This window comes from Anarhichas minor, unplaced genomic scaffold, assembly GCF_050575085.1.
Source record: "Anarhichas minor isolate MPS153535 unplaced genomic scaffold, ASM5057508v1 ptg000025l, whole genome shotgun sequence".
NCBI lineage: Eukaryota > Metazoa > Chordata > Actinopteri > Perciformes > Anarhichadidae > Anarhichas > Anarhichas minor.
In genome coordinates, this window is record NW_027466471.1 from 7,125,464 (window position 1) to 7,138,735 (window position 13,272).

General features: G+C 44.8%; 1 protein-coding gene across 5 annotated transcripts in view; it reads left to right on the plus strand.

Moving 5' to 3' along the window:
* The window catches only part of fbxl17 (F-box and leucine-rich repeat protein 17), a 200,551-nt gene that overhangs the window by 183,658 nt on the left and 3,621 nt on the right, over positions 1–13,272 (plus strand). Inside the window, exon 10 of one of the 5 annotated variants that reach the window (XR_012956151.1) lies at positions 5,058–7,589. The exons of 2 other annotated variants lie outside the window; for them this stretch is intronic. Coding sequence is in view for 2 of the 3 variants with exons in the window: in XM_076099660.1 (XP_075955775.1) it covers positions 4,041–4,193 (153 nt within the window). In the remaining variant the exon portion in view is untranslated. Of the gene's footprint in view, positions 1–4,040; positions 4,478–5,057; positions 7,590–13,272 lie in introns of those variants that run through there. 2 more of the 5 variants (XM_076099662.1, XM_076099660.1) reach the window with 2 other exon arrangements.

Genomic DNA, 13,272 nt, shown 5'->3' on the forward strand with positions numbered 1-13,272 from the left:
CCCCGCTGCCTCGCCGACTCAGTGACCCAACAATCGATACCTCGGGCCATGTTAATAAAAATCTGCTCTGGAATGTCCCACATCTTTTCTGGAATAACAGCTTTTTTATCCGCTCGTCTCCACCTTCCGCTTTCACGCTCCTGCCGAACAAACTCACCCATGCCCTTTATTCATCTCTCCGTCTCTCTTTTCATGTGTGGTATTCATACTCATAATTCCAGAGGATGGAAAGATGAATAATTATTGTTCCTCTGCTCTGAAGGAGGGGATTTGGGGATGACGGAGCTAAATAAAGCAGTAATCGGTGCTATTGGAGTTGTAATGGAGTGTGAATCGAGCAGAGAGAAGAGTTTGACAGTTTCCAAGGTCGGGTACGTTACCAGCTCTGCATCGGGAAAATTAATTCACTGCATGGCGGTCCCCTTCACCCATTTCTCCGCCCTAAAACTTTTGTTTAGCATTGCAAATGAGCCTGGAGTACTTGAGGTGAGCATCGGTCAGGCTTGTACCTTCTTCCATTCTTTGTTGTTGTGTTTTTTATATTATGTTAGGCGTGGAAGGGAGTTAGATGAAGTCAGGCTTCAGGAGAGGGAGCGGGAGAGAGGAATGGCTGTAATACGAATTTCGCTCCGAGGAAAACAAATAAACAGAAATAGGTTGTCGTTACCGAGGTCACGGCAAAATAAAAAAAAAATAGAGAGAGAGAGAGCCGCGGAGCGAGTTAAAGAGGTAAAAAGGTGAGAAGCAGAGAATTGTGGTCATCTACAAGTCAGCCCAGGGGCAGCAGTGACCACGCTCTGCCTTCTCCTCGCCCTCCTGTACTCTCATCTCGGCCCTCACACCTCCTGCCCCTCACACCTCCTGCCCCTCCTGCTCTCCTCTTGAGATCCTTCAGTCGTCTCTACAAAAGATCCGTGCTTCTGTTTTCTCTCTAACATTTGATTGGAATTTTATGTATCTCACATTGAGGCATTTTCCTGCAGCTGGCACTCTGCTCCGAAACAACTCTCAGTTTGAGGGGAGGTTTGATATCTTTTATCAGATCGCATTGTAGTCCGATTTCAGCGTGGGACTTTTCGGTTTTGGCTTCACTTCTTCTGTTTGCTCGAGGAGGTCAAGTGACTTTGAAAATCTGATCGAATTACACACATTACATTTTCTAAAAATAGAACCTTCACGGTAGTTTTTAATCGAATTACAATGACAAGTGCTTTGACCACTGCTTGGTGAGAACGGGTTCACAGTGGCTGTAGTGTGTGTTGCATGCTGTGTCTCCTAAATGAACCAAATCAGTGTTTTAAAGCACTTGTACATTTTTATTAGTATTGGCGCATTCAATTTGGTCGTGTTTTTCCTGGTTTGCATTTGACATTTCAGCCTCTAGAATTTGTATCACGCTTTATTTGTGTATCGCAGCAGTAAAATCCGGAGGCATGTCCAATTCAATCTCGGGGCAAACTAATCTCATCTCTGCACTTAATGCAGTTCTGGGAAGACGCAGAAGCTGGAGGATAACTCTCAATTCCACAAGGTTCCCACATAATGAAAGTCTTGTGCAAATTACTTAACTTTGGATTTCTCTCCGCCACAGCGTCTTGTCTTTACGTTGACAAATCCATTTGAGTTTTTTATTTTATATTGCTAAATTGTTTAAAATAACAAATATGGCGTAGCAGCTTTGCCCATGCGTCCGCTCGTCTCTTCCTCAGCCCAATGTTGACGGCGTGAATGACCAGCGTATATAAGGTCAACAGTCTCATATTTCTTATTGAGGAGTACATTCTGGGGTAAAACGCGGGACAAGGACAGGAGGGGATTCCAGGCAAAACTCCTTCAGTTCAGAATGTGTTCTCTAGATTTTGGATGGTGCTTTCTCAAGTTGCTCCAACACTCTTAGCTCGACCCCCATCAGCCTCCATTGGTTTAGCTCAGCTCCAGGATCTACACACTTGAGGAAACATCTCAATATTTACCCGTTAAGCCGACCACTGTCCGAGCCAACATGCTGTCTTTGACAGTGGCCCCGGACCTGAAATCATCTTGATTTGCGTACCAGCCGTGAATGTTTCCGCTGCGAATATAAATTGTTATATACACATACACGCAATGGTGTGCTTTGGCAAGTGGTGAGATCTGTGTTGACAGTGTTTTGGACATATTGCAAATATTCCCAGAGTTAATATTTCCCTTACAAGGACTTTGCTTGGTTTTTCTTTTCAGGATGTGTACGTTGCAGGAATTTAGTAGAAATAACTGCAACACAGGTAGAAAAATCACAGTAATAAACAGTCATTCATAGCCTCATCAGCATCAAGGCTAGCCGAAGCCCGTCTGCTATACAGATGTTCAGGGAACTCCTGCGGCCTACATTTGGCTATTTAAAACAAATCATGGTCCAACTTTCGCTCTATTTCTTCCTCTCTCCCTCCCTCACTTTGTTCCCTTCTCCCCCACGCCAACTGATGTGGAGTTAGGTTTCAGACGGGGTCCCGTCATGTCTTTGACAAATCCGGTCTTGTGATAACCTTGACACACAGCGTGGACAACCCAGCCAGCCCTCCGCCGTGGCAGCGACAGCTCGGCCTGTGCAAATTTGTTTGGAATTGTCAAAATGCCGGGAATTTTAATGTCCCAGCTTCCCTGAATGTCACAGGACTTAGAAAGTGTAGAATTCATTTTAAGAACTGTTAACAGGATCCATCTGGCTCTCCTCATGTGGAGCAGTGTGAAGGATCGATTTCCTCCGTCACAGTTTATACAAACATGCTTCCGTACTGTATACATTTTACTGCCAGGCAGCCTGAATTCTGTGTCCACTGCCATTTGGACTGATATGAAGAATTCAAGATTCTTTAAAAAAAAAAAAAACCGAGCACAAGCACAGATCCGTGTGCAGTTTTGATTGTCAGGATATTTTCTTATTTAGAGTGTCCTTTCAGAAGCTGGATGAAATTGGGTTGTGATAGTGTGGTATGTGTGCCTTTGTCCCACTGACTGTCTTTTTCTCTCCTGCCCGTCTGAAAGATTTCCTTTGTGTCTCAGTGTGTTTACACGCGCTCAAATACGACGTGTCCTTGTGAAACAGTGTGTGTTCTCCGAGAGGAATTTATGTTATTTGCTGTGAACACGGCTCATAATGGAGCATTGAAATCAGAGCCCCTCCAGGCGCGGGCGAATGGCGTGCTCCGCCTGCCTCAAATGATTACACCCCTCTGCCCTCAGGGCCAAACGAGCCGCTTCTGACGAGGGGAAGGAATGCGATTGATCCGGACTCACCCAAAAAAATAATCAAATCAATTCATTTCGACCCCTTTTCAGCTTTGACTCTGTTTCAGTCTTTTGAAGCATTCAGCTGAAAGAAAATAGGGCCTCAGTCTTCTGAAAAACGGAGACGTTTTTTTTGGCTCGGCAACGCCGTGCATGTTGGCGAGAAAAAAGCACGGCTCCCCATTGAGTCTGCTGTTCAATGTTCGGCCTTCTCTGTGGCAGGAATTCGTCTTTCTACACTTCCACAAACACGGTGGAACATCGTGTATTATTTCCAGGCTTTCGGCTGGTGAAACTCAGTTCACTGCCGTCTGAGGTAATTTTCAACTAAAATTATAGCGATGTAGTAACAACACTCTGCTCACCGGGCTGGGCAGACACAGAGACGCTGAGGCACAAACGCACATAAACATGCCAAAGTCACACAAATGATGTTACATGTATGGATTTTTTGGCGAACCACAAACGTAAGACGAGTGTCCGGTCACAGGGAAGCTTAATTCATTTGTGGAGAAACACTCTGTAACTCATTCTTCTCTGTTGATGTATCACTTTGGGGAGTTTGATCTTATTCAGACTCAGTGGAATGTTTTCTTTCAAAGCGTTTTCACAGCTCAAATGTACGTCTTTCCCCTCTCATCCTCTTTCTTCTCCTGTCCATCCTCTCCCCTTGCCTCTGTCCTCCTCTTATGTCCCCTCATCTTTTTCACTCCCCTTCTCCTCTCTTCTCACCTACATTCTTTTCTTTTCTTTCTTTTCCCCTACTTCATTAGAGCGAAAACAAATGGGCAGTCCGACTTGTGAAACAGAGAGGGAGGCAAACTCACACAGTCAGCAGGAAAGCCGGACTATGGAAAATAATGACACGACTGCTACCGACCCCTTCAGGGACAGCTGGTGGCGCGAGGAAGAGTTACTCATCATAGTAATGGAGGAGAGGAGGGAGGGGAAGAGAGAGTAAAATGAGGGGTGGCCTTAAGGAAAACAAAAAAGAAAAGAGGATTCAAAGAATGACACAAACCAAGAGAAACTAAAAGTAAAATTGGATAAAAAAAGGAAACAATAGAATGAGCCGGCTATTCCCTTTACAAATGCGCCCCCGAAAAAGTGTTTCATGTAAGCAGTTTTGAAGTGTGCTCCCATTACCTGAATTGAGGCGGAGCGGCGTTTGGGGAACAGGTATGAGCACCGATGCACCCCCCCCCCCCCCTAGATAGAGCAACCAGACAGACCTTGTTAAAAGAACAGACATCCCAATCAATACAGTCGTTCCACTGGTGCATCCAACTGCCGGGGACGATACACAGATAGGCACGGCACAGCAATTTGCAGACATAAACAAGGGCCTAATTGTTCAGGGCCTGGAGGTTTGGAGTGAGGAAAACAAAGATGAAGTATGTCGAAGAGTTAGGAGGCATTTTAACTCTCGTTTAGGAAATGAGAGTTTGGAAGCCGGGCCAAACTTTCTCTGATGAGTGTTGTTATTGTGAACGGTGGGGATTCTCGGTTTAAAAGGGCGCTAAAGCGAAGGGAGGTGGTGTGGGGGGGGGGGAAATTAGGAGAAAGATGCACGGCATCAGGTGTAATACGGGCAGCCTCCCTGGCTCCCGTTTCCCCGGCTTTGGTCGGAGCCGAACGTTCAAAGTCGAGAAAGTAGTCTGAAAAGTGTCATTTGCTGTTTGTGATTTTCGGTGTAATCTCGGAGTCTCATCCCCACACAGAAGAGCTGTATTGATTGGCGGTCTTAACTGGAGCCGCCTCCTGATCATCCCTTCATCTCTTTCTAAAAGGCCAGGAGCCAGGGACAGTGAAGGAGATGGGGTGAAATAAAGTGAGACATTGACAGAGTTCACTGCGTATCTGAAGGGAATCTCAGCGTTGCCCTTCAACAGAAATCTACCAGACGCACGTAAACCTGACCTCACCCGGCTCACATACACACTCATGCGTTCCTTTGCCTTCTCTCGCCACCTTGTCCTCACTTTATTATATATATCTTTTTACCCCTTTTCGTCTCTCCCTCCCTTAGCCTCCTCCAAGCAAGGACAGCCAAGGTTGTTTGACTTTTTGGATGCTGCTCACATCTTTTGTTCATTCAATTACTTCATACAAGTTGCCCCCATCCCCCCTGTTGTTGTCTTCCAGCCTTTCCCCTTTTTTTCCTCCTCCTCCTCCTCCTCTTCCTCATCCAGTGCTGTTTACTCATCACAACGGAGGTCAACATAATCTCATGGAGTCATGGACAGACAGCAGACCAGACTCAGTGTGGTCTGGATACTTCAGACTTGCCATTCCTGATATGTTTTTGGGAATAATTTAACGTCTGGCTCAATGTTTTTATTTCAATTTTTCCATCTCCCGGACTTTGAGAGAGACGGCAGGAGGTCACAGTCCATTTTTAGCCTCCGGGCGCGACGTCTGGCTGTGTTGGTGATGAATTAGCTATTTAATGCTAATGACAATGTAGCCCCCCCCCCCCCTCGTCTGTACAAATTGAATACATCCAGAGGAGCTTGTGAAATGTTGGCGGTAGGGGATCGATGGAGCCTCTGAGTGATGTCCAGTTTTATAATCTGCTGGGAACAGAGTAGCATTTGGATGTAAACGCTTTGAATACGTTTTTGAAGAGGAAAAATGACTCATGGCTGCTCGGTGAACATTTGAGAAAAAGAGGAAAACAATTCAGAAAACAAAGACATCCAGATGTATCATGCTGTCAAAATGTTCTGTTTGCCCCTGACAGTGAATAGAACAAAAGGCTGAAATCTCTCGTTGACCTTTTAAATACAGAAGAGCTTGACTTTGATTGCAGCGTCCTCGTGTGATTATTCAGAATTAACCTACAATTCAGAATAATCACTTTACAGGAGGTGGCGTCCAAACGTCGGCCTTCCAGATGAGGTCGCTGAGTATTGCTCACCGCCTCGTGTGTCTTTTTCTGGCCGGTCTGCAAATCCAACCCTCGCTCTCCTCGCTCTAAAGAGTCGCCATGAATTTTGTATCACGGTGTTCTTTGGGAGGACAGGGTCAAGCTGTCCTCATTCCTTATTTATTCTGAAGAACAAGGGAGTCAGGCGGGGCAAAAAAAATTAAACACAGTAGCTCTGTTGTGATTATCTTCAAGGAATTCTGCTTGTGTCTGACCTCCACTAAGCTGCCCTGGAATTTGTTGCAAAAGTTTTTGTGTGTGTGTGTGTGTGTGTGTGTGTGTCTGTCTGTCTGTCTGTCCACCGTGCTACATCGAGCTGTTTGCCATCTGAAGAGGAACGAAGTGGTTTTAGTTTACAGGACATTCAACAGGTCTTCTGTCTCTGGTTGTCTCTCTGCGTTTGTCTCTCCACCTCTCTCTCTCTCTCTCTCTCTCTCTCTCTCGCCTGCGTTTCTCTTTGTGTGTTTCTCACGACGCCGTCAATTTAACTCCTGAACAGAAAAAGTTTAGGGCTTCTGAAGGTTACGTCTTGAACTGTTGGATTAATTTTGACTCCAAATGTGTTATTTATTTGTCAAAATCCAGCGTGCGTGGTGAAGAGTCTCAGTGGACCCAGGTCCGGAACAGACCAGTGGGAAACCCATCTGAACCCAAATTGATTAGATTAATATTTATAGATTTAAATGATATATTATTCATGAAGGAAAAACTCATCTGTAAGGGGCTTGAGGACAGTCAGTCCAAAATAGATCCAAAATGTGGTCAACTCGAACAGACCACTTTACAGCTCACTCTTTCCATCAAGTTATTCGTGATCACAGCTGATAGAGATTCCAGACCTGCTGCTATAGAGTTTGATCTGGACTGAATCGGGTCCCTGCTTTTGGTAACTAGGAACTAGGTAACTAGTGGAAATGTGAGGCATTGTATCCTTTATTATATTGGATGTTATTTTAGTTTGATGAATATAGTAAATAAATCATATGAGAATATAATACAGCAATTAACAAAAGTTAATTGTGGCTGCATCAATGTTATTATTGTGGCGTTTGTTTCTTTTTACTCCAGATTTAATTTAATTTAATTCATTTAATAAAAGCGTACTTTCATGCTTTAGTTTGGTGGCATGTTTTACCTTTTAGAGTGCTTCATCTTAAGGAAGCATTCTGTAGAAATGGATGAGTATGATTACCACAAAAACATCCAAACTAAGGCTAGTTTCACCGTGTCACCGCAACACCTCCCACTTTAATTAGCTTTGCTTTAGTTCTACCTAATAGATGGAGCCGTGATAGTGTTTTACCCAGACTAACACATCAATTGTGAAAAAGCCTCTTGAGTTATGGAATGTTTTCCTCCAGTCTGCAGAGATAAGAAGGCCTGCGGGGGGGGGGGGGGGGGGGGGGGGGAGTTTGGGGGGCTGAGCCTCAGCCTCGCACACATTCCTCTAGTTACCTTTGTCACGGGTGATGGAGTGTGGGGTTTACAAACCTGGCCTCCAGAACCTCTTTCTCTGACCCTGTTCAGTTGAGCCCCCATTCCTCCGCCTGTGAGTGTACGCACTGACACCCTGCTTTTTCACTTCTGCTGCCGTCTGATATTGTGCAGGGATGAGGGTGTGTGAGCGGGACCAGACCTCAGTTGTCGCAAGCGGTGCCTGACCTGTTTTTTTTTTTGTTTTTTTTTAAGCGCACACAGAGCCATGCACTGCAGATTTCTGTGAGGGCTCTCTGAGACAAAATCAAAATGTTTGAGCTCAGGCTTTCCTCGGTAAAGAGCAAGTCTATTCCTTAAGCTTCCAATCCAGTGCATCGATAGTTCATTTAGAAATATCCAATCCTTTCAGAATAAGTTTGCGGCGACCTCTTTTCTGTCCCTACACTTCAGAAATCCTCTGCTTTCTTTTCCATTCACTCCCCTCGCCCTCCTTCCCCTCCCTCTTATCGGAGTAGGAGAACTATCCTTCAGTTGTCCAGTCACTCGTTTAGAAACTTTACAACTGGGGCTTTTCCTCTGAGCAGTTTAAAGAAGGCTATAAATCTGGCCTGTTTAAACCCTGACTTGTTTAAGCTGCCTTTTACTGAGACCTGATGCACTGCATTCTTCTGCTGCCTAAACAGGCTTTTTAAGCATTTACCCCAAATGTATTTACAGGTTGACTGATACACTCTCTACATGGGAGGAGACAGGGAACGGGGGGGTATTTGTCTCTCTTTATGCGCCTGGGACCATAGCAATGGCTGCCACATGGCCCAAGAAAACGTGGGGAAAGAAGAAGAAGAAAAAAAAAAAAAAGTAGTCTGCCCTGTAGACATGAATGAAAACAGGAAATAAAAAGAAATAGTGCCGTTTTCATTGAAGCTTTCTTTAGTCGTATATAAAAAGGACCACTGCACTTAGTTTTCTGATATCTGCGTGTATTTAGATACAGTTCTTAAGTTGTGCAATATCAATACTGTTGCGGCGTACACTACAGGTTCTGATATATTCAGAAGGAGTGGCGGCCGTATATTTTTTTAAGGCCGTCTACATCCTCAACTCTCTCTTTATTCCACTTCCCTACCTTGATTGCTAAGAGCACTTACAGGGTGTTCTCACCACGCCGGTCTAATATGATATGCATCTTTGTGTTTGTGTATCTGATTATCGATTTACGACCCTGTTCTTCTTTTTCCCACTGAGAATGGGAACTGCAGCCGCATTAGTCATCTTTACGACGCGCTTTACAGCACTGCTTACTAGGGGAAGGCCCGGGGCTTGCGGTAAATGTATATTTTAGCGTAGTGATAGAGTGCATTTGCATCAGAGGATCAGACTTAAAAGAAAAAAGAAAAAAAGAGCTCAGTGTTAAGAAAAAGAGCAGATAAGAGGACTCCCCACGAGAGAACAGAGGTCAGCTCGGGATCGCGCTGTCGCTTCCCTTAAGCCGTCACATGCAGAAAGTAGAGGAGCTGTTGCCACACACACACACACACACACACACACACACACACACACACACACACACAACCCATGTAACCTGTTCACGTTTACTGTACAGCCTGTTCAAATAAAAGGTGCTTTTTTGCCGAGTGGCGTATCAGACATGCATCTTTTTGTTTTCCCCTCATCCCTCTCTTGCCCTCTTGTAAACCCTGACAACGGCACATCACCCGTCAGCATGCATTACGCCGCACTTAGATCTGCAGCGCCGTATCTTTGAAGTTAAAATGGGGGGAAAATATCATAAGTATAGGCCTCGCTCCAGATAGCTATATGGCTGTGCTCCCAGATGCTTCCCAGAGATTAGGACCGTCAGTGAGTAGTGATCTGCTCTATCATATGGCTCCCCTACAGACTTGGCAGCAGGCTGGGAGGAGGAGTGGTATAGTAAGTACGCTGGATGAGGACTGCATGGGGTGAAAAATCTCCCTGCCAGAGCCAAATATATTTAAAGCACCATGCCTGACAACAGACGCAACAGCGGTTTCCGATTTTTTTATAGCCTATTTAGCCTAGCAACCGAATGTCGTTTTGCCTGTTTACAAAGTTTCACTCTGGGAAGAAACTGCTGAATCACCGGTTTTCAAGTCATGTGGCATGACCGCTGTAACCAGAGGACTCGGCCAGCCAGTTACCCGCAGCATTTGGTCCGACCTTCATGTCCCAACACCAGCCTCTGAGCCGCAAATACCAAGCAGGTGTGGTGATGTCATCGCGCCTCAGTCAACATACCACAGAGCCATGCAGAGGGCACACACAGCCTTGTTCTGGAAAGACAACAGGGGTTGCAGCTTGGAACTCTGGGAACTTGCTCGGAGAGGGTTTCTTTTAGAGGACGCTGTTGTTTTTAGGCCTGAAAAGATTTACAGTAACTCAGTTAGGAGGAGAGTTAATGGATGCTGTGATGCATAAATGCCTCCGTTAACTGATTTTCTGTCAACAAGATTTTCTATCCGCCGGCAATAAAATGTTTTAAAAATGAGCGCAGGCATATGTCATTCTGAGAGGCCAATTAATCAAACCAGGTACAATGAGTTTCTGTGCCGTGTTGTAACCGTTTCAAACGTATACAGGCTTGGATTTGATTGATAGTAAAATCATTTATTCTCTTCAACCTGATTGGCTTTTTCCCTCTCCCATAATACGCTGTTTGAATTCCAATCATTTGACGCCTGCTGCACGTGTCGGTAATTAACATTTAAAAATGATCTGAAAGTGTTTTTGCTACACACAGAGTTGTATCAACAAGGTCAGTGCGATAGCTGTTCTTCTCATGATTTCCATCAAAGTGATCTTGGTGCAACTCAAACATTTAGCGTTGCTGCAACCGGCAATTAGGAGAGTGATTCGGCGTTTTTGATTGGGAGCTCAGCAAGTGGATCCGCAGTAAATTAGCATTAATGAATGTTATGGCCTCGCATCAGTTTGACAGGTCTATTCTTTAGATTTGTTTTAATTGTAATTAAGCCCTGATTAACGAGCTGGGGGATGTTTCATTCTCTTTTCAAGAATATAGCGTAATATGTTATGAAGGCAATCAGGGGTTTGTCATTTTATCTGCTAATGAGGCTCAGCCATATGTCACAACAAACTTTGTCTCTGGAGCAGCAGCGTTCGGAGGACCTCTGTGAAGACAATGTGCGGCCATCTTTGTAGGCAAACTACAGGTTCGCCCCCCGTTGCTCAGGGCTCAAGGCGCTGACCATGAACCGTTTAGGACGCCGGTTTCCTGCTATCTCTCCACTACCGCTAACTAACAAAGGCTTGAATATCACTCGAAAGTAATTATAAAGAAGAAGAAAAAACAGGTGTGAGGTTAATCTATCATCTCATAAAAGCTAATGATGACTATTTGGAGCCAGTTGCTAAATTTGTTGAAAAGGATCCAACGGTGGCCACACCAGACAGTCAATGAAGAGCTCATGATTCAAGAGAGTATTTGGTCAGACACATGGGTCAGATCGTGAAAAAAGGGAAAGACAGAGAGTGCATTAATCCTTGCCTCTGAGAAACACTGCTTGTTATTAGAACCGACTTCCTTTCTTTCCTTTGCCAGGATTTATTAAACCTTTCTCTCCAAAGAATGAATATAAAAAAAAAACAATGTGCTTCAACTAAAAAAACAACAGAGTTTACAACTAGCTTCCCTAAAGCACAGAGAATCAGAAGATGTAGCCGTATGATAAACAATAGAAATGTCCATTTGTTCAAGCTCCAGCAGCTTGAACAATTCTCTTATCATTAGTCAAGTTTCCAATGCATGAGTGTCTCCATCTACTGTGAAGCAAATATTAGGAGTTCGAGATAAACAGTTGGTGGCACTAAATCTACAGCCTGCTGCCATTCAACCACTGCAAAAAGAAGAGGACGCAAAGAGATGACCAAATTCAAAAAGTCAGACCTCAAACCAGTGAAGATGACGTGTAAAACTTGATGGAATTATGGCTCCATACTGATCTGATGCTTCCTCTCTTCAGTGGAAGTCACCTGCTTCCTACATGTCATGACTTATTTGCCAAATCTGCTTGGCGAATCATTTTTTACAGCATTTCCACTCATATTTCTTGTGGAAATTTGCATCAAAACAGTTTGATTGAAGCGCTCTTGTTGTACCCATAACATACGCTCCACGGGTTACTTCTGGTCCAGCCGGGGATCTCATGAAATAATGTAGATTTCAAGAAAAGGCACTTTTTTTTGTTCTTTGATTATTATATTCTCTTTCGTGCCCTATTGTATGTGAATACACATCCAGGGTGAAATATCCAAAATGACCCCCGTCATGGTCGACCAGTATTGTCAACATTATCGCTTCGCTTGTCGAGTTTGATCTTCTCGGCACAAGAGGGTTTGTTTTGTAAAAGTGTCAGTTGGAATTCTCACTTTATCTCATAATATGGTGAATTCTTTACGGCAATATCCTGAACCACTGTTTTATTAATGCATCGGCTTTGCTGATGATTCATTGAACACAGCACGCAGAACTGTTGCTGGAATTTATTGCCGATTTGAATGCACCTTTCAGCGGTGTAGATGTCAGAGGGTTATTATTTCAAATGTAAAAGCCCTCTGCCAGTCTGCGTCTCTTCCACGCTGACTGGAGAGAGAACTGAGGCCGGACAGTTTTTTTGGCACTTGTTTCGCAGAATTTCCTCTCAGCGTCTGATCAGGGAAAAAAAGAGATGAGAATCAGAAAGACTTTTCGACCCTGCGGTTTTGATTATATCTTATTTTTCTTGCATCGACGGTATCCTGAAAGAGTCTGTCAATCCTCTGTGTGTCGGCGTCAAGCACCCGAACTCCAGCTCGCTGTTTCTTCTTCTGGCGATCAAAGCGGAAGGCTGTTGTTGCTTCTTAGTCTTCTTGAATTTGCTTGTGCTGAACAGTTTCCATCTTCCCTCTGTGACCGGGGAAGAATCGGTGGTCTGTTCACAAAGAAGGCTTATTCCTCTCGCTCTGATTCTGCTGGTTTTATCCCGACTCTGTCCGTTTGTTCTCTCAATTGTCTCTACTTGACAAGGAATAGGCTGATACCCACCACTTAAAGAAGTTGTGTTCATTGAAGAGAAAGACAGAAAATGTCAACCAGAGCAGATCAGAACCCGAGCAAGAGCCAGGGAGCTGTTACCCCGGCGAGACTTCTCTTCCAGAAACCAAAGGGCTCTGGGGCACTGAGCTCGGGGGAAACTGTGAAACACTTTGTCACTGCTTTGGCAACAACGGATGACTGTGTGCTCAACATGTGTGCAAGTGTTTATACATCATTTCCCCTGGAAAGTGTCATGCTCGCGGGTGGGCGGGGGGGTTGGTTCTGGGTGGGTTGCGGTTAACCCCTCAAGGTCTCCAGGGTTGCTCTGCCTCTGGTCTTTGTCAGATTCTCAGGCGTTCTCACTCTTGGCTCTCGGTGACGGTCTGACGGAGTGTTAGGCTGGCGAAGTGCGGGAGTGGCTAATAGCTGCTCGTCTTTCTAGTCCTCTGAGAACACGGAGGCCTCATTAGCCTTGTGAGCTCAGCCGTCCTCTGGTGCCGAACACATCGCCATCGTCCAGCTGTGTGTGTGTGTGTGTGTGTGTGTGTGTGTGCATACATACATG